The 21,626-nt window shown below is 56.1% G+C and overlaps 1 protein-coding gene across 1 annotated transcript; it reads right to left on the reverse strand.

The window, feature by feature from the left end:
* Positions 1-373: 373 nt before the first annotated feature.
* LMNB2 (lamin B2) lies at positions 374-20,659 on the reverse strand. Its single transcript, XM_006047830.3, has 12 exons — positions 20,359-20,659; positions 11,792-11,928; positions 7,881-8,037; positions 7,606-7,731; positions 5,812-5,982; positions 5,597-5,722; positions 5,249-5,469; positions 4,854-5,133; positions 4,657-4,764; positions 4,031-4,150; positions 3,752-3,865; positions 374-3,147 (listed from the first exon to the last, which is right to left on the reverse strand). The coding sequence occupies exons 1-12, from the start codon at positions 20,632-20,634 to the stop codon at positions 3,106-3,108; spliced, it is 1,878 nt and encodes a 625-aa protein (XP_006047892.1). The 5' UTR covers positions 20,635-20,659; the 3' UTR covers positions 374-3,105.
* Between the last annotated feature and the right edge of the window lie 967 nt (positions 20,660-21,626).

Here is a 21,626-nt window from a genome sequence, read left to right on the forward strand (position 1 = left end):
GTCCGGACTACGAGTCCCATAAGGCCGCGCGAAACCTCCCGCGCACGCGCAGAGAGGAACGGGCCGAAGTCGGCTTCCCGTGTCGAACTCCGGGTCGAGAGGCCCGCACCTCCGTGCTTAGGCTCCAACCCCCAAAGGTCCCGCCGCGCGTGCACTGGACGATGGGCGCGTTTACCCTGCACTTTGCAGACCTGGTAGCGCCAGGCCGTATTAGGGGACCAAGAGCGCTGCGGGGTGTCGGTGGATCAGATGAGGGAATGCATAAAACTAGCGGTCCGCGCGGTCTGATGGGGGTCCTAAGACATCCGCTTAACTAGTGGCTTGGGCTCCTACTACAGCAGCCTGGCGTGGGAGTAGTAACTCACGGGCAGAATTTAAAACCAAAATGTTTTATTGGATGTTGTACAAAAAAGTTTCCAGTCTTAAAATGTATATTACAAATCATTGGAGGAAACAAAAGACCACACGTTTAGCATGCATCTTAAAAATCACCATCTGAAATATGTCTAGACAGCCAGTTGCTGAAACTGAGTCCCCTGGCGTGTAGTGCTGATGATCCCTTTCGGGCTTGGAATTAAGACCTTTCCAATAGCGTTAATGTCCTTGAGGAATGGCAGTCCCCGCTCCGATGTGCTGATATAAATAGAACTGCTGGGTAGACGGTGTGGTAAAAACGAGCCCAGGTCAGAGCCTGGCTGTGATGAACACTGAGCGCCCAGACCACAGGGAAAAAGGCGTCCGTGTCTCCCCGGCACTGGGTCCCTTCCGAGGGCTGGGCCGAGTGGCTGTTTTTCTAGAAGGGTGCTTCTCCTCACATGACACGGGCTCAGAAAAAAGGAATCACTTCTGCATCAAGTGGCTTAAAGTTAAGCATGTTTAAGGATAAGTGCAAATTCTGTTTTACAGGCCAAGGCTGACATTGTAATATTGGACCTTGTCCTTTGTTTCCAACTACTTAATTACCAAAGACTGGTAATTACCAAATTACCACCAACCTCCAGCCACAACTGGCCACCAGTCCAGTGCACCCTGCCCTCACCAGTCAAGGGCTTCCCAGCCTGCCAGGGCCACTTCCAGGCTCCACTCATGATCTCAGCCAGGCAACCACTGGGCGGGGATGAGACCAAGAACTGGCTGAATCAAGAAGTCATCTAATGAGCCTGGGGGTTCTGCAGGCACTGGGCAAACCCTGGGGCAGTTTTTTAGGCCCTCTGGGCCTGCCGGGAGGGTGGGGCCCTCTCCTTTCCTTCCTGAAGTCCTCAAGCCCAGCCTGCAAAACAGCTTCACACCCAGAATTCCAGGACACAGCTTGGATCCCCAGAGATTTCCAAAATACCCTGAAGGGTGTGGCTGAGACCAGTGCAGTTTCCACTCGCCCCAGGACCACCCAGACCCCATCCCGCTCTCCAGACCCTCATGATCTACTCAGCTCCTGTTATGCCAGGGGAAGGGAGTAGCCTGTACCTGGAAGCACTCCTGGCAGGGGGGTGGGGGTGAGGGAGGGTGGAACAGAGAAGGTGCTGTCAGGACAGGAAGCTTCTCATGGGCTGCACCATTTTTTCTGGTGAGGCCACTTCCCTCCACAGGGCAAGCACAGCCCTCGGGCCAAGGACTCTGGTAGCCAAGGAAAGATGCCCAGACAAAGCCTTGGCCTGCAGGGAGATTCTAGACTTGGCAGCAACTTGGTTTTGCCGGTGGCTGACACTTTCCTGTCCTGGGGCTTGGGCCCTCCTCACCATGAGCAGTCCCCAGGGAAAGGAGGTGGACGGGCTGCTCCAGCCTTGGGTAAACCCTGAGGGGCTGGCACTCAGCCTACCTGGAAGCAGGCTGCCTTCAGGGGCCAGCCTGCCTCCATGGCTCAGTATTGCGTCTTTAAGACTTGAGCTGCGCTTTCTGAAGAGTCAGTCAGGGGTGCCAAGTCCACAGGGACAGAGCCCCCTGATGACGCCACACCACCCCCCCCAACGGAAGGGACTGTCCCAGTGACCCTTGAGTGAGCCCCTGAGGTGGGAGCCTGGCAACCTGTGTACTGACCAATGTAAAAAAATAAATATCCATTAAAAAAATAACTTCTGTGTATCTACGTGGCGCGGGTCAAAGGTGAACTGATGCAGGGAGGGGGGTCTCTGGGTGATCAGAAGCTGGGCTGTGGCACGGAGCATTCCAGAGGTCTGCTGGCATGGGCAGGTCTGTCTAAGAAACACCATTTCAGCAGGAAGCTACAGAGGAAGCTAGCGTATCCGTGTGCACCCAAGAACACAGGAGTGGGTGTGACCTGTGCTCAAGGCACAGGGCTGGAGGTCAGGGAGTCCCACGGCTTGCCCTCGTCACCCTCCACAGATGGGAGGGCAGAAAGCGGTGGTTGCACATGGATGTCATGTCCAAGGTTGTCACACTCATCCCCTTGATACTGACCTGCGGATAAGTCTCAGAGAGGAATCGCCCCCAGGTCCCAAGCTTCCTTCTTGCCTGTCCCACAGGGTGAGGAAGTTGACTGCAGAAAGGCCCAGAAATGTGAGGCTCCGGCAGCCAGAGAGGGAGCCAACAGGCCCACCCCACACACCCGACTCCCAAGGGCCGAGCAGAAACCACCCAAAGCCCAGGTCTGACAGTACAAGCTGCTTCCAGCCCTCCTTCAGGTGCTCAGTTGGCTGAGTCACGGAAACTGCAGGGGTGCCCCTACTCCCCACCAGGTCAGAAGCTGGATTCTGAATTTGGTTTTTTTGAAAGCTTAAATGAAACAAACTATGGGATCCTTATGCAGTTCTGCTCTGTCCATCCCAGGCCTCCTCTCCCGCCCCGACTCCAGGCTGCAGCAGAGACCCACGCAGCCAACGGGCCTCCTCCCACCCCCGCTGGACTCCCCAAAGTCCGCTAGCCACTAGGCTCCTGGGCTGGTTGGACAGGGCACCAACAGAGTCTGATCAGTGGTGAAGGGTCCCAGGAAACCCGCCGACAGGAAAGATCAATAGAGACCCACCCCCAATGCTCTGGCAGTTTGCTTAAAAATTCTCTAGAAATGTACCAAGGATTAAAGAAGCCAATGATATAAAAATAGTTTTCAGTGGCTCTGGGTAAAGAAAGACGTGATGAGGCGTGTTCGGTTCACATGACGCGGCAACCTCGAGAGGTGGTCCTCGGGTCCCCCTGGAAGGAAGGATGGTGTAGTGAGGTGAGCCCAGGGTGGCAGGCACATGCCAACCTGGCCAGGCAGATAGCTGGTGGACCTCGGCCCTCCCACCAGGAGGGGCTGGACCAGGCTGGGGCCTGAGCCACCAGGGAAGCTCAGCTTCCAGCAAGACGACCCCAGCTTCTGCGGCTCCTGTTCCAGAACCTTCCATGTCTCCCTCACTCCTGAGCCACAGGACTTGTTACAATGGTCTTAGACCCAGAAGAGTCCTGCACTTGTGTCTCGTTCAGTGTGGTTCCTCAGCACCCCCACCCTCCCCACAAAACCATTATGAAGTCACCAGCATACCAGTCTGGAGGAATCACAGTAACAGCGGGTGGGCTGAGAAGCCCTGAGGCTGTACCAGGGTCACTTTGAGATACAGCAGCTTTGCAACCCATTCCCGGTGTCCCTAGGCGGGTACCAGAGATCCGCACGACAGGCAGGCCCAGGACGCAGGGCAGCTGACCCCACAGCCTATCTGCTGTAAGCTCTGTGGCCTGGGTGATGCCCAGGGCAGCTGCATGAACAGGGCCTGGGATGTGTGCGTGTGTGTGCACGCCTGTGCCTGGGAGCTTCTACCTGCTGGTGGAAAAGATCCTCCTCTCCAAACTCGGCTGCCTCGTCCTCGCCCTCCTCCCCATTCTCGGTCTCCCGCACCACTGAAGACTGCTTCACGGTTCTCATGGCCACTTCCTGTACGAGATGAGAGCTGCAGACAAACCCCTCCCCACCCCAGGAGCCCAGCCTGCAGGGGAGGCAGTCAGGATGCCCAGGCCTAGGCTGTACTCATGTGCCTGGCGGCCAAGGCTCCATCCACCCAGGAGGGGCCCCAAGACCCACGCAGCGGGAGGCACTCACCTCCCCATCAGCGTTGACCAGGGTGGTCCGGAAGCTCTCACCAGTACCCCAGCTGTTCTGGCTTTTCCACACGAGTGTGGATGGGGGGCTGTGAGCCACCCCTGCTCCAGCTGCCCACACCTGGGGACACAGGAAGGCCTCCCCGTTAAAGTGGGCTCCAATCCTAGTGGTCACCAGCCAGCCATTCATCACAGGTCCCCTTGATGCCCTGGGTGTTTAATCCTTCTAGGCCTCTTAGATCCTGGCCCAGGAATGTTAATCATCAATCACCCCAGTATGGAAGAAGAGACTGAGGTTCACAGTGGCCAAGGACTTTCATCTCAGCAAATGAACCAGGCTGGGATCAGGTGCCCTAGAGTCTGTGCCCGTGACTGTTAACATGGCTGGCACTTTGCCTGCCAGCCCAGGCAGACAGCCTAGACCCAGTCCTGCCCACACTGGGGGCCCCTGGCACATCACTCAGGCCTCCCAAGAGCTCCAAGGAGGCTCCGATGAAGAAATGTGGACACAGGCAATCGGCTACCGCAGGCGGCTGTTCTCAGTGGCGGGGCTCCACCCTGCGGTTCCCCTGGCCCCCTGCCCCATCCCAGCTACACCTCGCAACCTGCCCCTCTGCAGCCACCTACCGTGACAGTCTGGCCGGCCCGCAGCACATACTTGGGGGTGAACTTGTAGGAAATCTCCTCCCCTTCCAGGACCTGCCTCTTGATCCTCCAGTTGCCCAGAGACTGATCCTGAGGAAGGGCGCTGGCGTTGGCACAGGGCTCTGGGAAACCCCGGGGGGCCTCCCGAGGGGGCCGCGCGGCACGGGGCAAGGCCTCACCTTGTCAGAGCTGTTCTTCAGTTGCACGAACCTGCCCTCCAGATCGATCTCCTCGATGCTGACACTGCCTGAGGCAGAGGCCTGCTGCGCCAGGTGGAAGCTGCCGCCGCTGCTGCTGGAGCCGAGGCCACTGGAGCCCGTGCCCGGCGGCTCCTCCACCTCCAGCCGCTTCCGCTTGCTGCGGCCCGGGCGCCCGGCTGTGGACACACTGCTGCCGCTGCTGCTCGTTGTGGCCCGAGAGATGGTGATCCGCGATGACGGGCTGGGGGACAGCTTCAGCCTGGGGCGGAGGTGCAGGGTCACCAGGGGCTGAGGTGTAGGGGTGGGGTGTTGGAGGCGGAGGGACAGCGCACTCGCCCAACCCCCTCTCCTCGCCCCGCCCCTGCCGCGCTCACCTCTCCTCCTCTCCCTCCAGCAGCTTGCGGTAGGCGCTGATCTCCATGTCCAGGGCCAGCTTGACGTCCAGCAGCTCCTGGTACTCGGCCAGCTGCTGCTGCATCATGTCCCGCACCTCCATCATTTCTCGTTCTTTGGCGTCCAGCATCTTCCGGAACTTGTCCCGCTCCCCAGCCACGGTCTCCTCTAGTTCACGGATCCGGTCCTCGGCCGCGCTCGCCTGCAGCAGGGTCCACGCGCGTCACGGTGGGGAAAGCCCACTTGGCTGCAGGCCTCTGGGGGCGTGGGAGGGGATGAGACGCGACAGGGCCCGAGGAGGGGTCGGGGCTGGGGCTCTGGTGAGTCACCTGCTTCTGAAGGCCGGAGAGCTGGTAGCTGAGGGATTCAACCCGCATGCGGGCCTCCTTCAGCTCCTCCCGAGCAGCGCTGGCAGCCTTGTCATTCTGGTCGGAGCTCAGCTTGGCGTTGTCCAGCTGCGGGGACAAGGGCAGGCATGAGGGCCGGCACAGAGGGCGGGGGTGGACGACCCAATGCCCACCGGCAGGCATGCTCGCGTGCACACCTTGGCTTGGTAGGTCTGCTCCAGCTCCAGACGGTACAGCCGCACTTGCTCGTCGTGCTGGGCGCGCAGTTCCTCCAGCGCTTGGGCCATCTTGAAGTCATACTCCTGCTGCCGGCTGCTGTCCACCTCCACCAGGCGGCGCTCATGCCGCCGCCGCGTCTCACGCACTTCCTGCGGACATAGCCATGTGCTCACTGCATGCCTTGGCCCTGTCACAGGCGTCCCTGACTCTCCCCTGCGGCCTGAGCGAGGGCGCCCAACTCTGCCACTGGTGACCCTCTGGGGTAGGCCCGGGCCACCTGTTCACACCCACACCACAATTCACAACCACCCAAGAACCATGATCCAGAGCCCCCAGCTGACTGTCGATTAACACACCTATGCCTTCACACACAGGAGCATCACTAGGCCCTGAAAAGGAGAGAAGCCCTGACATTCGCTACCATGTGGACGGATCCTGAGAACAGGATGCTCAGTGAGAGAAGCAGACACAGAAGGACATACAGGGTGTGATTCCACTGATGGGAAACGTGCAGAGAAGGCCGATCCACAGAACGAGTGGGTTCCTGGTTGTCAGGAGCTAGGGCAGGGGGTGGGGGTGACTGCTGATGGGGGTGGGTTTCTACTGCAATGATGGAATGTTCTGGAACTAAACAGTGAGGGTTGAACTATCCTGTACTAAATTTCATTAAATTGTATGTTTTAAAAAGTTTTGTAATATAGGAAAACTGGAAGAATGCTAATGGAAACACCTACAGAATTTCTTTTGGGGGTAATGTTCTGGAATTAAGAGGGGATGGCTGCACAGCTCTGGGAATGGACTAAGCTCTAGTCTACATGGTAAACTTTGAAAGCTTTCTGGTAGGGGACTATTTCAATAAAGCTGTTAATTAAAAAAAAGAATTCTTAAAAAAAAAAAAATCCTAATGTGGCTCATCACAGGAGCCTGGGGTCTAGGATAGATCAGCAGTGGGTCATGGCAGTGGCCAGCTGACCCTGGCCACATGTACCAGGAGCTGACCAGGCAATGGTGGGGTCAAAAGTAGGTGGGGGAGCCCCACTTGACAAAACTCCCTGCACAGATGTCAGTCACATGTGTCTGGGCCCCGTGGATGAAGACAACAGGAACGTGTCCATAGGAAGCCACTGTGTTCACAAACAGCCAAGGAGCACAGTAGACCCTCAGCCCGCACCCCACCCCTGGCCCACCTCAGGGGCCCTCCCGCCCCCTTGGCCTCCTCACGGGATCCAGGGCGGCTCTGGTTGCAGTGGGGCCTGGCAGGAGCAGGAGGCCGCTCCGCAGTTGCATGGGCATCTCACCCTCCTGCACGCTGCAGTGAGCCCAACAGTGGCTGCCTCCGGGTTCCATCTGGCTGTGACAGCACAATGGGCCAGGACCAGGCGGGAGGCCAGCGGGGCCAGGGCTCTAGTCAGTCCTGCCAAACCAGGGAGCCGAGGCCCAGAGGCAAGGAGGCCGGGGAGGGTCTGCAGGAGCCTGAATGATGACCCCCGAAAAGCATGCCCATGAGCTGATCCCCACAGTCTGCCAACGCAGCCTTCCTGGACAAAGGTCTTTGCAGGTGTGATTAAGATACAGGGCTCAAGACCATCCTGGACTATCTGGGTGGCCCCAAACCCAAGGGCAAGTGATGCTATAAGAGACGCAGATGCACAGACAGAAGACAGCGGTGTGATGGTGGAGGCAGGGATCAGGAGATGAGTCCCCGAGGCAGGGAGAGGCAGGAAGTGGGGAAACACCCTGGCTCCCGCTGGGGGGTAGGGGGGACGACCCACCTCCTCAAAGACATCCTTGCGGAAGGCCAGCTCCTCCTGCAGGCTCTGGCAGCGGTTCTCCAGGTCCACGCGCATCAGCGTCTCCTTCTCCAGCTGCTTCTTAGCCACCGCATGCCCGTCCTCCGCCTGGAAACGTGGGACAAGCAGCTGGTGACGCTGTCTGCTGCCGCGTAAGGTCCTTGGGGATCCCCTGAGTCCCCAAACTCCCCTGGGGTGTGGACTGGGCAGGGGTGGGGGTGAAGGGGGAGCCCACAGCCTGAGCCACCTGCAGCTACCTTAGCCAGCTGGGCCCGCAGTTCTGCCACATCGTTCTCCAAGGTGCGCTTGTCACTAAGTGCGGCCGCGAGCTCGGCCTCACTTCGGTGGAACACGGACTCCAGGTCCCTGACGCGGCCCTGGGCCACTGTGAGCTCACCCTCCCTCTTCTTGGCGCTGAAAGTCAGGAGCAGAAGTTAGTAGGCAGCACTGATCCCAAGGCCAAGTTCATGGCTGCCTCGGGGCCCAGACCCTCACCTACCCATGCTTTCAGTACCAGAGCCTCATCTGTCAGCACCAAAGGGGCCTTGTCTTCAAACCCATTCTGCCCCATGGGGACCCCGCCAGCCACTCAAAATAACCCTCAAGATGTGGGTTTTCATGTCCTTTTCCCTGACTTTTGGGCACAGGAGGAGGGACCACTTAGAGGAGATTTTTTTTTAATGTATAATTTATTAAAGTAATGAATTAAAACCCTGGCCTTTGAAATGCTGATCTCATTTGTAAAGTCAAGCTACTTCAGGCAGGCTCACTGAACTTTTAATAGATATCTCTAATGTGAAACATCTAAGATGCCAAAGAGACTTTCTAAATACACAATTCTCTCTTTTGTTTTTTGGCTGCACTGTGCACCATATAGCATCTTAGTTCCCTGACCAGGGAGCGAACCCAGGTTCCCAACACTGGAAGCTCGGAGTTAGCCACTGGACCACCAGGGAAGTACCAACACACAACTCTTACTAGCGTGAACATTTCTGAATGGTGCTCTAAATCTCTTGAATTAGAAGTGGGTAGTTGAAAGCTACCCACTTCCCCACCAAGGAACTGAAGCTGCGCCCTGCCCAGCACCAGTGGGGACAGCACAGCAGGGGTCAGATCAGCATCACCCTTCCTGGGTCCTGATAACCACAGACATCCCCAGACATCACCTGGTGTCCCCCAGGGGCAGGATCGCCCTGGGTGACAATGACCGGGGACACCACACCAGTTTGAGTGAGGTGTGTGGGGGAGGGATAAAGCCCAGTGACTTCAGTCACCAGGCTGGTCCTGTCCTCACAGCAGTCCTTGGGACAGGACCTCCAGGCAGACGTGGCGCCCACGGCCTACATGAGGGCCTGGGGTCCCACAGACCACATTCCTGAGCCATACAGTCCTTCCACTCAAGGGATGGGGGTGGGCTGCTGCAAACCCCACGTCCCTAGAGGGTTTGGGGAAACTGGACTCATCTGCCTGGTAGACCACTACTGAGAGCCAGTTTCATGGACATGCTGTCCTCTCACCAGAGAAACGTCTGTGGACTCCCCATCATCAGGAGGAGCTTTCTCGTGGGTGCAGAGAGCAGTGAGACCCGCTGCCCTCAGGTGAAGGGGGAGGAGACAGGAGACAGACTGCAGAGCGGGAGCTACTGAGCACAGCCCTTGAGAAGCCGGGGCCCGGGGCCTGGGCCGGGCCGTGGTTCCCAGGGCACTGGGGAGAGCAGAGAGTACACAGGCCTAGGGTAAGGTGGGCGGGCAGGTCGAGATCAGCTGTGTGGCCAGGGCAACAGGAGCAGAGGTGTCAGGAAATATCGAAAATCTCTCAACACCGTCACCCTGTGCCACGGAGATGAAGGACATGGAATGGTCTGGGAAGCAGGGGTGCTGGCGACCCTCAGTGGCTTAAGTTTCTGCTGCTTGACAGCTTCAGGGTACGAAGTTCCTCCCCTGGAACCCTAATTCCTGGGGGATTAGGCAGGAGAGCCCAGCCTATCAGGTCCTCCGCCCGCGTTCCCATCATCACAGGGTTTTTGCAGCGCTCTTGGTTGAAAGAGAAAAGCACAGGCCGCCACCTCATGGCAGGTGCACTTTGTTCAGGGTCACGGGCCACCCACACCGTCTGCAAGGGCTTTGCACCCGAGAGCAGGAAGTGAGGCCGGTAGGCAAATTGCCTGCACACCCAAGTACTCGAGACTGGGGAAGCCTTCCCTCGAGAGCAGGGGCCAAGGTAAGTCGCTGGCCCGGGTGCCCGATGGTGGGGCAGGGATGTCACTGAAGCCGTCATAGGAGCCTGTGACGCGGCCCAGGCATGGGGGAGGCATCATGACACATGTGACATCAATGCCAGGCTCGAGCTAGACAAAGCGGTCTGTTAGCTAAGGGTGTCCACCATGAGTGTAAATTAAGAAAGGCGGAAAAGCAATACCCCAGATCGGCCTCGGAGGTTCTGTCTGGACAGAGGCTCATGGAGACTTTCAGTTTTCTCTCTTTAAAATTTTTACTTATGTATTTTGGCAGTGCTGGGTCTTCAGTGCCGCGCAGGCTTTTCTCTAGTTGTGGCAAGTGGGGGCTGCTCTCTAGTTGCGGTGTGCGGGCTTCTCACTGCAGTGGCTTCTCTTGTTGCAGAGCACGGGCTCTAGGGCACACGGGCTTCAGTTGTTGCCACTTGCGGGCTCTAGAGCACAGGCTCGGGAGTTGTGCACAGGCTTAGTTGCTCTGAGCTGTGTGGGATCTTCCCAGACCGGAGACTGAAACCGTGTCCCCTGTATTGGCAGGTGGATTCTTGACCACTGAGCCACCAAGGAAGCCCTTGTTTTTCTCCTTAAGTTCACTGCGTTATCTGCTTTCTCCCCTGGGAGCATCTATGATTCTGACAAGCAGAAACGTGACTTCTCAGCCCACCCAAGGAGTCACACGCAGGTTCAGGGTGTCTGGAAGATTCCAGAACCTGTGTAGATGTGACAGAGAGAGGCTGGGGGAATTCCAGAATTCTCCAGCATTCATCCTCTTACTCGTCTCCAAAAAGCATGTCACTTTTTAATTCAAAGTCATAATAAATGGATGGGGTCTCCCATCTACCCGACCTCTTGAAAAGCACGCAGACTGCCTCTCCTGCCCTGTCAGACACCAGCTGATTGTGTTGTGTGGGTCTGTTTCAGACTGTCTCACTGCTCTGTTCTGTGAGGGAATCAGAAACACACCGCTAAGTGACAGGGGACAGTCTGAGGAGGCGACTGGAAAAGGCAGAGCTGTGGAGACATGAAGGACGCCCAGCCTGCAGGGGTTGGGGGGAGGATGAGCTGGGGGTGTGGGGAGGCGCAGGGATCTTCAGGGCAGTGACCACGCCCTGTCACGCTATGCTGGTGCACACGTGTCAGTGTACATGTGTCCATACCCAGAGAGCGCAGGACACCAAGGGCGAACCCCTGTGTGAGGTATGGCCTTAGCTGATAACAATGTATTCATATGGGCTCATCACTTGTAACAACGTAGCACACCCGTTCCTGGGAGATGCCCACGAGGTGGGGCCCTGGAGAGGGGTCTGGGGCACCCTGTGTTCTCCACTCATTCTCCTGCAAACCTAAAACTGCCCCTCCCAAAGAAAGTAAGAAAGTCTCATTAGAAAAGAAGAATCCCGCACACGCAAAGGTGGCCTCCGGAGCTGGTGCCGCTGAGCCCCCAGACCTCATGCTCAGCGTCCCTGTAGCCAGTCTGGCCTGCCGGGGTCGCTGCGAGGGAGGGTGGAGTGGCCCTGGTCTAAACACTCGCCGAGTTCATGTCACTTCCTTCCTTCTGCCACCATCACCACCAGCGCTGCCTCATTCTCCAGACTGGTGACACTTTTACTGGGGAGCAGCCAGGAGATGGTGTTTGGAATCAGGAAGAGAAGGTCACCCACCGCTCCCCAGCTTCCCAGGGCGGGCACAAGGTGGGAAAGGGCTGGGGGTGTGGTGGTGCCAGCTACCAGGGGATTCAGTCCCAGGGGAGCTGCTGAGGTTTCATCTCCAGGAGCCAATTCTTTGGAGGGGATAATGGTGCTGGACAGGGCAGCCAGAGGGCCAGGTCCCAAGAACCCACATGGCCCGCTCCCAGGAGGGCTGTGCAAGTTGGGGCCCTCCCACCACACACAGCGTGATGACCCCGCCTCCTGCCCCGTGACACCGCCACAGCCCCACCTCTTGGTGGCCTCCTCCAACTCGGCCCTCAGCTTGCCCATTTCGATCTGCAGGCAGGCGCGGTCCCGGGCCGTCTCATCCAGCACCCGACGGGCGTCGGCCAGCTCTGCCTCGTACAATGTCTTGATGCCGCTCACCTGCGGGGACAGCCGGGCCGAGGTGAAGCCCTCTTCCCCACCAACACAGTGCCACTCACCCGCATGGGCCCCCCAGCTGGGCCCCCCAGAGTCTGCCCAGGTCACCAGCCCCTATCAGGCCACACCTGTCAGCTGGACACACACACCAGGTCTCCCTGCCCCACCCTGAGGGGCCCAGAGCAGTGAGCATATTTAAAAGTATCAGGGACCAAAAGGATAGGGAGATGCCATCTGCCCCATAAGGATGGCCATCACAGAGACCACAGCAAGTGTCAGGAGGATAGGGAGAAGCTGGCATCCCCATGCATGGTGGGGAGGGCGGGTTGGTGCCGCCATCATGGAAGACAGGTTGGCGGTTCCTCAGATGGACAAACAGAGCAACCACTGACCCAGCAATGCCACCGCCCGGCATCTACCTGGGACAAGTAACACACACGTACACAAAACCCAAGCACAAGCGTTCACAGCCCCGGCACTGCTACCAGCCCCAAAGGGGAAACACCCCGAGGGCCCATCGGCAGGGGACGATGGACACAGTGTAGTCCCGCCACACCTGGGCGTCCCTCAGCCCTGAAGAGTGAAGCCCAGACACTCGCGACCACGTGGACAGGCCCCGAGAACACAGCGCTCAGTGAGAGGAGCAGACACAGGACACACAGGGTGCGATCCCAACAGGAAACACGCAGAGCAGGCAGGTCCGGACACACAGAGAGTGGGTTCCTGGCTGTCAGGGGCTGGGGAAGGAGTATGCGGGGAGGAGAAAGCTACAGGCACGAGGTTTCCTTTTTTTTTTAAGTGCGATTCTTGTTAGAGATACAGATGAACTTGGGCAAACTCCAGGAGATGGTGAGGGACAGGGAGGCCTGGCGTGCTGAAGTCCATGGGGCCAACAAAGAGTCGGACATGACGTAGCAACTGAACATCAACACCATATGAGTTACAGATGTACAACATAGTAATTCACAATTTGTAAAGGTTATTCTCCATTTATACTTATTATAAAATACTGAGTATACCCCCTGTGTTGTAAGTATATCCTTGTAGTTTATATACTTTATACATAGTGGTTTGTTCCTCTTAATTCCCTACCGCTATCTTGCCCCTCTCCAGGAAGGAGCTTCCTTTAGAGGATGTTCTGGAATTAGATAGAAGTGATGGCTACCCAGTTGTAAATATATTAAACACCAGCAATCTTAAGAGTTTAATAGGGTGAACTGCATGAGACTGGAATTCTGCCTCTATGAGGCGGTTACAGGGGTTTCCCTGGTGGCTTAACGGTAAAGAACCTGCTTGCCAAAGAAGGAGACCCGGGTTCGATTCCTGGGTCAGAAAGATTCCCTGCAGAAGGGAATAGCAACCCACCCCAGTATCCTTGTCTGGGAAATCCCACTGACAGAGGAGCCTGGCAGGCTACAGTCCATGGGTTGCAGAGTCAGACACGACTGAGCAACTAACAAAAAAAGCAGTTAAAACCCTTCCTGGGACAGACAAAAGGCCGACAGAGGGAGACAAGGCAGCTGGCTTTGCAAGTGGCCAAATCCTTCAAGCTGGGCTTCGACAGTATGTGAACCGAGAAATCCCAGATGTATAAGCTGGATTTAGAAAAGGCAGAGGAACCAGAGATCAAATGGCCAACATCCACTGAATCACAGGAAAAACTAGAGAGTTCCAGAAAAACATCTGCTTCATTGACTGCGCTAAAGCCTTTGACTGTGTAGATCACAAAAAACTGTGGAAAAATCTTAAAGAGATGGGAATACCACAACACCTTACCTGCCTCCTGCAAAACCTGTATGCAGGTCAGGACGCAACAGTTAGAACTGGACATAGAACAACAGACTGATTCAAAATTGGGAAAGGAGCACATCAAGGCTGTATGTTGTCATCCTGCTTGTTTAACTTACATGCAGAGTACATCATGCAGAATACCCAGCTGGATGAAGCACAAGCTGGAATCAAGATTGCTGGGAGAAATATCAATAACCGCAGATATGCAGGTGACACCACCCTTATGACAGAAAGCAAAGAGGAATTAGACTCTTGATGAAGGTGAAAGAGGAGAGTGAAAAAGCTGGCTTGAAACTCAACATTCAAAAAGTGAAGATCATGGCATCCAGTCCCATCACTTCAGGGCAAATAGATGGGGAAACAAGGAAAACAGCGAGAGACTTTACTTTCTTGGGATCCAGAATCACTGTGGATAGTGATTGCAACCATGAAATTAAAAAACCCTTGCTCCTTAGAAGAAAAGCAGTCACAAACCTAGACAGCATATTAAAAAGCAGAGACATTACTTTGCCTACAAAGGTCCGTCTAGTCCAAGCTCTAGTTTTTCCAGTAGTTGTGTATGGATGTGAGAACTGGACAATAAAAAAGGCTGAGTGTCTTCTAACTGTGGCGCTGGAGAAGACTCTTGAGAGTCCCTTGGACTGCAAGGAGATCCAACCAGTCAATCCTAAAGGACATCAACCCTGAATATTCATTGGAAGGACTGATGCCAAAGCTGAAACCCCCAGTATTTTGGCTGCCTGATGTGAAGGGCCGACTCACTGGAAAAGACCCTGATGCTGGGAAAGACTGAAGGCAGGAGGAGAAGGGGGTGACAGAGGATAAGATGGTTGGATGGCATCACCTATTCAATGGATGAGTTTAAGCAAGCTCCAGGAGATAGTGAAGGATAGGGAAGCCTGGCATGCTGCAGTGCATGGGGCTGCAAAGAGTCAGACCTGACTGAGCTACTGAACCACCACCACCACTTCCCACAAAGCTACAAGACAGCAGTGAGTGTCTGTGCCCGGGCTCAGAGGGCAGCTGAGCCGGGGAGGGGCCCTCCCTTCCACAGGAAAGATCCAGGGGAGCTGCCGGGGACCTGCCACTTGGTAGCGGGATCACTATCCTGGTCTGCCTGAGACCTGGAAATTCTCAGATGTGGGGTTTTTAGGGTTAAAACTGGAGTGTCCCGGGCAGATCAGGACCAACCCGTAAGAGCTGGATTTGACAGCGAGTCTGAGACCCCCACCCTCTCCAGCCCTCCCACCTCAGTCCAGGTCTCCTAGTCATTTCATCCCGCAGGTATGGGGTCTTAGTGCCATTTCACACATGGGGAAACTGAGGCACGGGACAGCACACCGCCCTCTCCTAACCTGTCGGTACAGGCCAGAGAGGTCTGCTGGGGACAGTTCTGAGAGAGACACACGTGGGGATCAAGATGAAACAAGCCTCTCCCTCCTGTGCCCTGTTCACCCCACCCCCATCTCCACCTTCTGGAATAAACCCACCATCACCAAGAACAGCCAGCCTCACTGTCTAAGGGTGGCCGGGAACCCAGGTTCACAGGAGTGTCTCTGCCCTGTCTCCCTCCTGACCCCAAAGGAGGGCCTGGCACCCAGGCTGCCGTCTCGGACAAGATCTCTGGCCCCACAGACTGGCTCCTCCTGGGCTTTCCTCCCCAGCTTCCCCTTTCGGCAGGAGGAGCACTGATGGCCAAGACGGCAGGAAACCAAGGTGAGGTCAGATGGGAAGCTGCCCCTCCCTGGGAGCCCAGGGTAAAGGGAACCTAGCGCGTGCACCTGACGCTTATCTGACGGTGACGTCAGAGTTCATTTTGATTTTTTAAATATCTCATTAAGATGCCACTCACGGGGATTTCCCTGGTGGTCCAGTGTTAAGACTGTGCTTCCAGTGCAAGGGGAATAGGTTCGACCCCTGGTCAGGGAACTAAGATCCCACATGCTGTGAGGTGAGGCCAAAACAAACAAAAAAAAAACAAAAAAGGAACGAAAACAACAATGTATAGCCCTTATGTAAAATACTTTATCGCTAAAAGATGCCAACCATCAACTGAACCTCAGTGACTTGTAATCCTTTTGCAATAGTAATATTAAAGGTCACTGATCACCCTGACAAAATAAAACAAATGAGAAAGTCGGAAATATCTCAAGAACTATCAAAATGTGACACAGAAACCCAAAGAGAGCAAATACTGCTGAAAAAAAATAGCACCAACAGCTTTTTTTTTTTTGGCTGCACAGCTTGTGGGATCCTAGTTCCCCGAGCAGGGACCGAACCAACATGCCTGCAAAGAAGCACAAAGTCTTCACCACTGGACTGCCAGGGAAGTCGTGCACCAACAGACTTGCCAGCGGCAGGGTTTCCGCAGACCTTCAATTTATTAAAAAACTGTGTCTTAGTCAGGTGATCCTCCATAACCAGGTCTGCAAACTCACGCCCACAGCACAAAACCCCAGCCACCTGCCTGCAATGGCTTTTATATTTTTAAATGGTTGAGTAAAAAATAACAAATTTTTCATGACACAGGTACCTATATGAAATGCACACTTCAGTGTGTATAAATAAAGCTTTATTGGCACGCACCCTGGCCTGCCCCTCCATGTACTGTCCCTGGCAGCTTCCCCGCCAGCCGTGACGCCTGAGTTGAGTGCTCACACTTGAAACTGTTCACCCACAGAGCTGAAACCCTAGCCCTTTCCCAAAAACCTCTACTGAACCTGGAACCTGATCTATGGCACCAGGATGAAGGAGAAAACTCTGTAGAGGAGGCCACGAGGCTGCAAAAGCTCTTTGAGAGCAGGGAACACTTGTTCCCGCAGGCCTGTGCCTCCATGTGCTGTGACGCTTGGGGTGTCCCATGGGAGCCCCGGGCACAGCTTTGGCTTTTGTTCTGTCTTTAACAGCCAGCACTGCACAAGTGCGGAGCTTGAGGAATCCCAACAGATGTGTTAGCATGTGTGGCCATGAGGGGAGCAGAGTTCGCATAACCCGAGGTAATCCTTTTCCTAGGGTCCCAGACTTGCCCTGAGGCGCTGCCTGCGTCCCCAGGGACAAAACTGCCCCGGAGTTGACAACCACTGCCAAACTCCACAAACCCTGACCCTCTGCAAATCCTCCAACTCCCAGAGCCCAGCTCCTGCTCCCTGGGTCTACCTGGGGAGCACCCGCCCCCTGGTCCCCACAGCAACAGGATACATGGGCAGGAAAGGAAAAAATGTGAAGCCTAGGGGAACTCAACACCTGTTTGGGGACTCCCTGGAGAACCCCCTTCCTCCCTGGTCCACTCGAGCCACCCCCCCCCACCCCAGCACCCAAGACTCTTCCCATACAGAAATTTGGCCAGCCCTCAGCCTCCCAGAAACCCTTCAGGGACGCACATGGCCATTCACCCTAGTTAGTACAGCTCACCAGGCCAAAACACCCATCATCTGACTTCCAATGGGAAAGGCAAATGTCCACACACGACCGGCGAGGGTCTATGGACCGGAACGTGACTTTATCTTAGGCACCTGAACCCTCTGCGTTGATTACAAGCCCACGGTATGCTCACATTTTAAACAGCATCACCACTGGGTTCCTTAAGTGGCTTCTCAGCTTTGACACTAATGGCATTTGGGGCTGGATCGTCCTCTGTAGGGAGATGTCCTGGGCTCTGGGGGGAGGAGTGTGTGGGGCAGCCTCCCTGGACCCACCGCCTTGATGCCAGGAGTCCTCCAGTGTGACAACCACAGACGTCTCTAGCCATCACCCAGTGTCCCCTGGGGGCAGGTTCTTCCAGGGGAGAAGCTGCCATCCAGGTCAGAGGCCTGACACACCATGCCCTCCCACAGCCCTTGGCCACTTCCAGGTCACTCCCTCCATGCAGCGCACATGACCAGCCCACCTCACTGCTCCAGCAGGTTACTAGCTCCCTCCACTGACCAGCTAAGGGGGCATTTGTCACCTCATCCCCAAGCTCCAGGAGATCAGGCAGGTGGGAACTCCCCACTCCTGCTGTGAACGAACACCTGTCATCTGGGTGGCTCCAGATCCTGGGCACAGTCCTGGGGTGCACCGTGTGGCAGGGCCCCTCCTGCTCCCACCCAGCAGTCCTATGTCCCAACCAGCACGGGCAGCCGAGAAGTATACCAAGCCACTGCCCAGACACGTGGACAGCATCGAGTTCCCCAGGTCCGGCCCCTGCGCTCTCGGGCACGACACTCATCCAGTGGGGCCGGCACCCCATGTCCACTGCCTGCAGGTGGGAGGAGAGGCCGGGGTGAATGACCCGGTGCTGACCAGCCCAGCAGGTGGAACTTGGGCCTGCACTCCGAGGATCCGCGTGCACTGCTGAGGCAGCACCACTGGGGCAGCCACTCCAGTCCCATCATACAGATGACAAAACCAAGGCTCTGGGGGCCTGAGCGACCTGCCCAAGGTCACAGATTAAAAGCAGGGTTTGGATCCCAAGCTTTAATCTAATCCCAGGCGACCTAATACACCACCAACCAGCAAGTCTCCCACCTCCCCAGACACCTGAGACACACTTTCGGGCCCATCCTGATCCCAGGGACCCAGGCAGGGGCAACAGAACCCACGGAGTGTTCCCTCAGGACAACTGATATAGTTCCTGAGGGAACACTATATTTTATTGCCTTTATTCTAGAAAACAAATGTGAATTCATGGTGGCCCCACATACAAACCCCAAAAGTAGGCATTTATTATTATTTGCACTTTACAAAAGAGGCAGTGAGCTCAGAGAGGTTAAGTGATCCACCCAAGGTTATACAGGCAGTAAGTGGCTCCCAGAAATGACCAACCCCCTAGCTCCACTCCACCCCCCACGCTCTCCTCTCAGAGGTCATCACTGCACCCATTCTTCGGAGAGGAAAGCTGAGGCTCCAAGCACTAAGTGCCAGCTTTAGGCCCTGACTCTCCCACCAGGCCCACAGGGAACCACATGGTGGACCCCTCCCCCTTATTCTGAGGACCTGCCCTTGGGTTGTGGGGGGACCTGTGGGAGAAAAGGAGCCCCCCAGGTTGGCAGCCAGTTGTGACACACCCCACCCAGGATCCCCAGACCCCTGCCCTCATACCCACTTGGGGGGCAGGGCTTATCCAGCCTCTTCCCCCTCACCTGCACCAAAACTTCCCCTGGTTCCCCAAGGCCTCACACCTCCCCCTCCCCTCACACCCCCCAGGACAGGGCAGAAGCTACCAGACTCTCGTAGGCTCCTGCCCATTAGCCAAGGGGGTCCCAGGGCCCAACATAGGGCCTTCCAAATTTCCCATGGGACCAGGGAGACACTGGACTCCCCTAGCTCTGACCCCTACCCCCCAGGTCCTGGTAAAAGACCGAACTTTCTTCCTGTTCTGTGCTGTGTTTAGTCACTTAGTCGTGTCTGACTCTTTGTGACCCCATGGACTGAAGCACCCTAGGCTCCTCTGTCCATGGGGATTCTCCAGGCAAAAATACTGGAGTGGGTTGCCATGCCCTCCTCCAGGGAATCTTCCCAAACCAGGAATCAAACCCAGGTCTTCCACGTTGCAGGCAGATTCTTTATGCCCCAGGTCCTGGTAAAAGACTGAACTTACTGCCTAATCCCACTCAATCCCCAAACTCCCCAGGATGCATTATGGGACCCCTGCAAAGTTCTAAGGAGAACTGAGACCACTGACTCACCCCAGACCCTCCACTCCTCCTCAGAGACCCGAGAACGCCCCCTAAGTTTTCTTGTAGAACACCCAAACACAAACCCAAAGACTCTCCACAACTCCTTTGGGGGGGAGGGGTCCACCCTGGCTCACACCCCATCACTCAAGGGCTTCCCGGATCTCCTCAGATCCCTTGATAGGCAGGGCCTGCCCCATCTCCCCCTACCCTCCAAGGCCCCTGGGGACCCTTCAAAGGGTGGGGCCTGACCAGGTTGCATCCCTCAATCAGGGCACCTCCCACCAACCCTTGGGGACACATCAGAGGAGGGGTCTGCCCTAATGGACCCCTCACTCAGGGCCCCTCCAATCCCGAGTCCACTTCAGAGGACTGGCCAGCTCCAAACTCAAGGGATACAGGAAACACCCTGGAGACCCCCGGTGGGTGGGGGGACCTGTCCCAGGGTGAAACCCTCACTCAGGGTACCCCAGCTCCCCCTGGGTACCCATCAGAGGACATGACTCACCCCAGCCTGCACCCCTGTCTTAGGGGATCCCCAGATCGGCAGGGATTCCCTCGGGGGCGGAGCTAGCGCCAGTCTCCACCTCTCGCATGCGGTGGGGGGGCAGAAACCCTTGGGGATCCCTCGTAGGCGCCCGCCCCAGCTCCCACCCCTCACTAAGGGCCCCTTGAACCTCCCCAGGGACCCCTCAGGCATGCACCCCTCACTCAAGAGACCCTGAGAAGTTCCCGGACTCCTCGGTGGGCGGGGCAGGAACCAGTCTACCTCTTGCAAGGGAGAAGTCCCCGAAACCCTCGAGGACCCTCAGAGGCCGCAGCTCAGTCAAGCGTGTGACCCTCGCGCGGGGCCCCCGAAGCTCCCTGGGGACGCCTTGGTGGGCAGGGCCCGCCCCAGTCTCCCCCAGTCGCAGGAGCGTCCCCGAAACCCCCGGGGACCCTGAGAGGCCGACCCGCCCCAGCGGGGGCCCCCGGCGCCTGCGCTCACCTCGCGCGTGGTCACCTCCTCCCGCTCGGAGATCTTAAGCTGCAGCCGGTCGTTCTCCAGCTCCAGCGCGCGGACGCGGTCGATGTAGTGCGCCAGGCGGTCATTGAGCTCGCGCAGCTCCTCCTTCTCCTGCAGCCGCGACAAGCGCGTGGGCGACAGCGGCGTGGAGGGCCCGCCCGCGCGGCCGGGCTGCGGCGTGGCCATGGCGGCGGCGGCGGCGGCAGCCGTTCGGGGTCCGCGCTGCTCGGAACGGCGGCCGCGGCTCGGCGGGCTCATTCAATCCGCGCCGCCGACCAAGATGGCGCCTGTCGCCCGCCGCCGCCGCTGCGACAGGGCAGCCTGGGACTTGTAGTCCGGCCGGCGCCGCGCGCGGCACGCTGGGAGCTGTAGTCTCCTGCTCAGTTTCGCGCGCTGTCCCGGAGCCAAACAACTGGACCCCAAATCACAGCTTGACCCCTGTGTGACCCCGGGTTTCTTTCCGGGCCTCAGTTTCCCCACTTGCATAACCTACCTACGTCATCGGAGCCTCATTAAAATTACAGGTGGAGTGGTGAAGAAACTTCAGAAATATCTTCGGTGATTTCACCAATATGTGGAATAAAAAACAAAAAACCCAACACATCAGAAATACTCCAGGCTGCAACTAAGACCTGATGCAGCCAAAAAAATAAATATCAATATATTTCCCAAGCTCATAGAGATATTGCCAAGTTGTCCTCTGAAGAAGTTTACCAATTTACATTTTTGCAACAACAATGTATGCATCATCTAACTTTTTAATTATTTCATTTAATTTCTTTTTAGGTCTATAAGCAAAGTTTTGCAGTTTTTTTGTGTGGGGGGGGTTGGCTTTTAAAGTATACTTATTTACAAAGTCGTGTTAGTTTCAGGTGTACAGCCCAAGCACATACATACAGAGAACGGATTGGTGGCCGGGGTTTGGGGATGTGAAGTGGGTGAAGGAAGTCAAAAATTACACATTTCCAGTTACAAAATAAATGTCATGGGGCTGTAATGGACAGCATGGTGACTATAGTTAATATTATATTGCAATTTGAAATTTGCTGAAACAGTAGATCTTAAAAATTCTCATCACAAGAAAAAATTCTATAGCTATTAATATGTAAGGTGATAGATGTTACCTAGGCTTATCAAACTATTAGTTTGTACATCTAAAGCTATATAATGTTATGACAATTATACCTCAATTTTTAAAAAATGCTCAGTGAAAGAAGCCAGACACAAAAGGCCATACAAATGTATGATTC

The sequence above is a fragment of the Bubalus bubalis genome, chromosome 9 (assembly GCF_019923935.1).
Source record: "Bubalus bubalis isolate 160015118507 breed Murrah chromosome 9, NDDB_SH_1, whole genome shotgun sequence".
Lineage (NCBI taxonomy): Eukaryota > Metazoa > Chordata > Mammalia > Artiodactyla > Bovidae > Bubalus > Bubalus bubalis.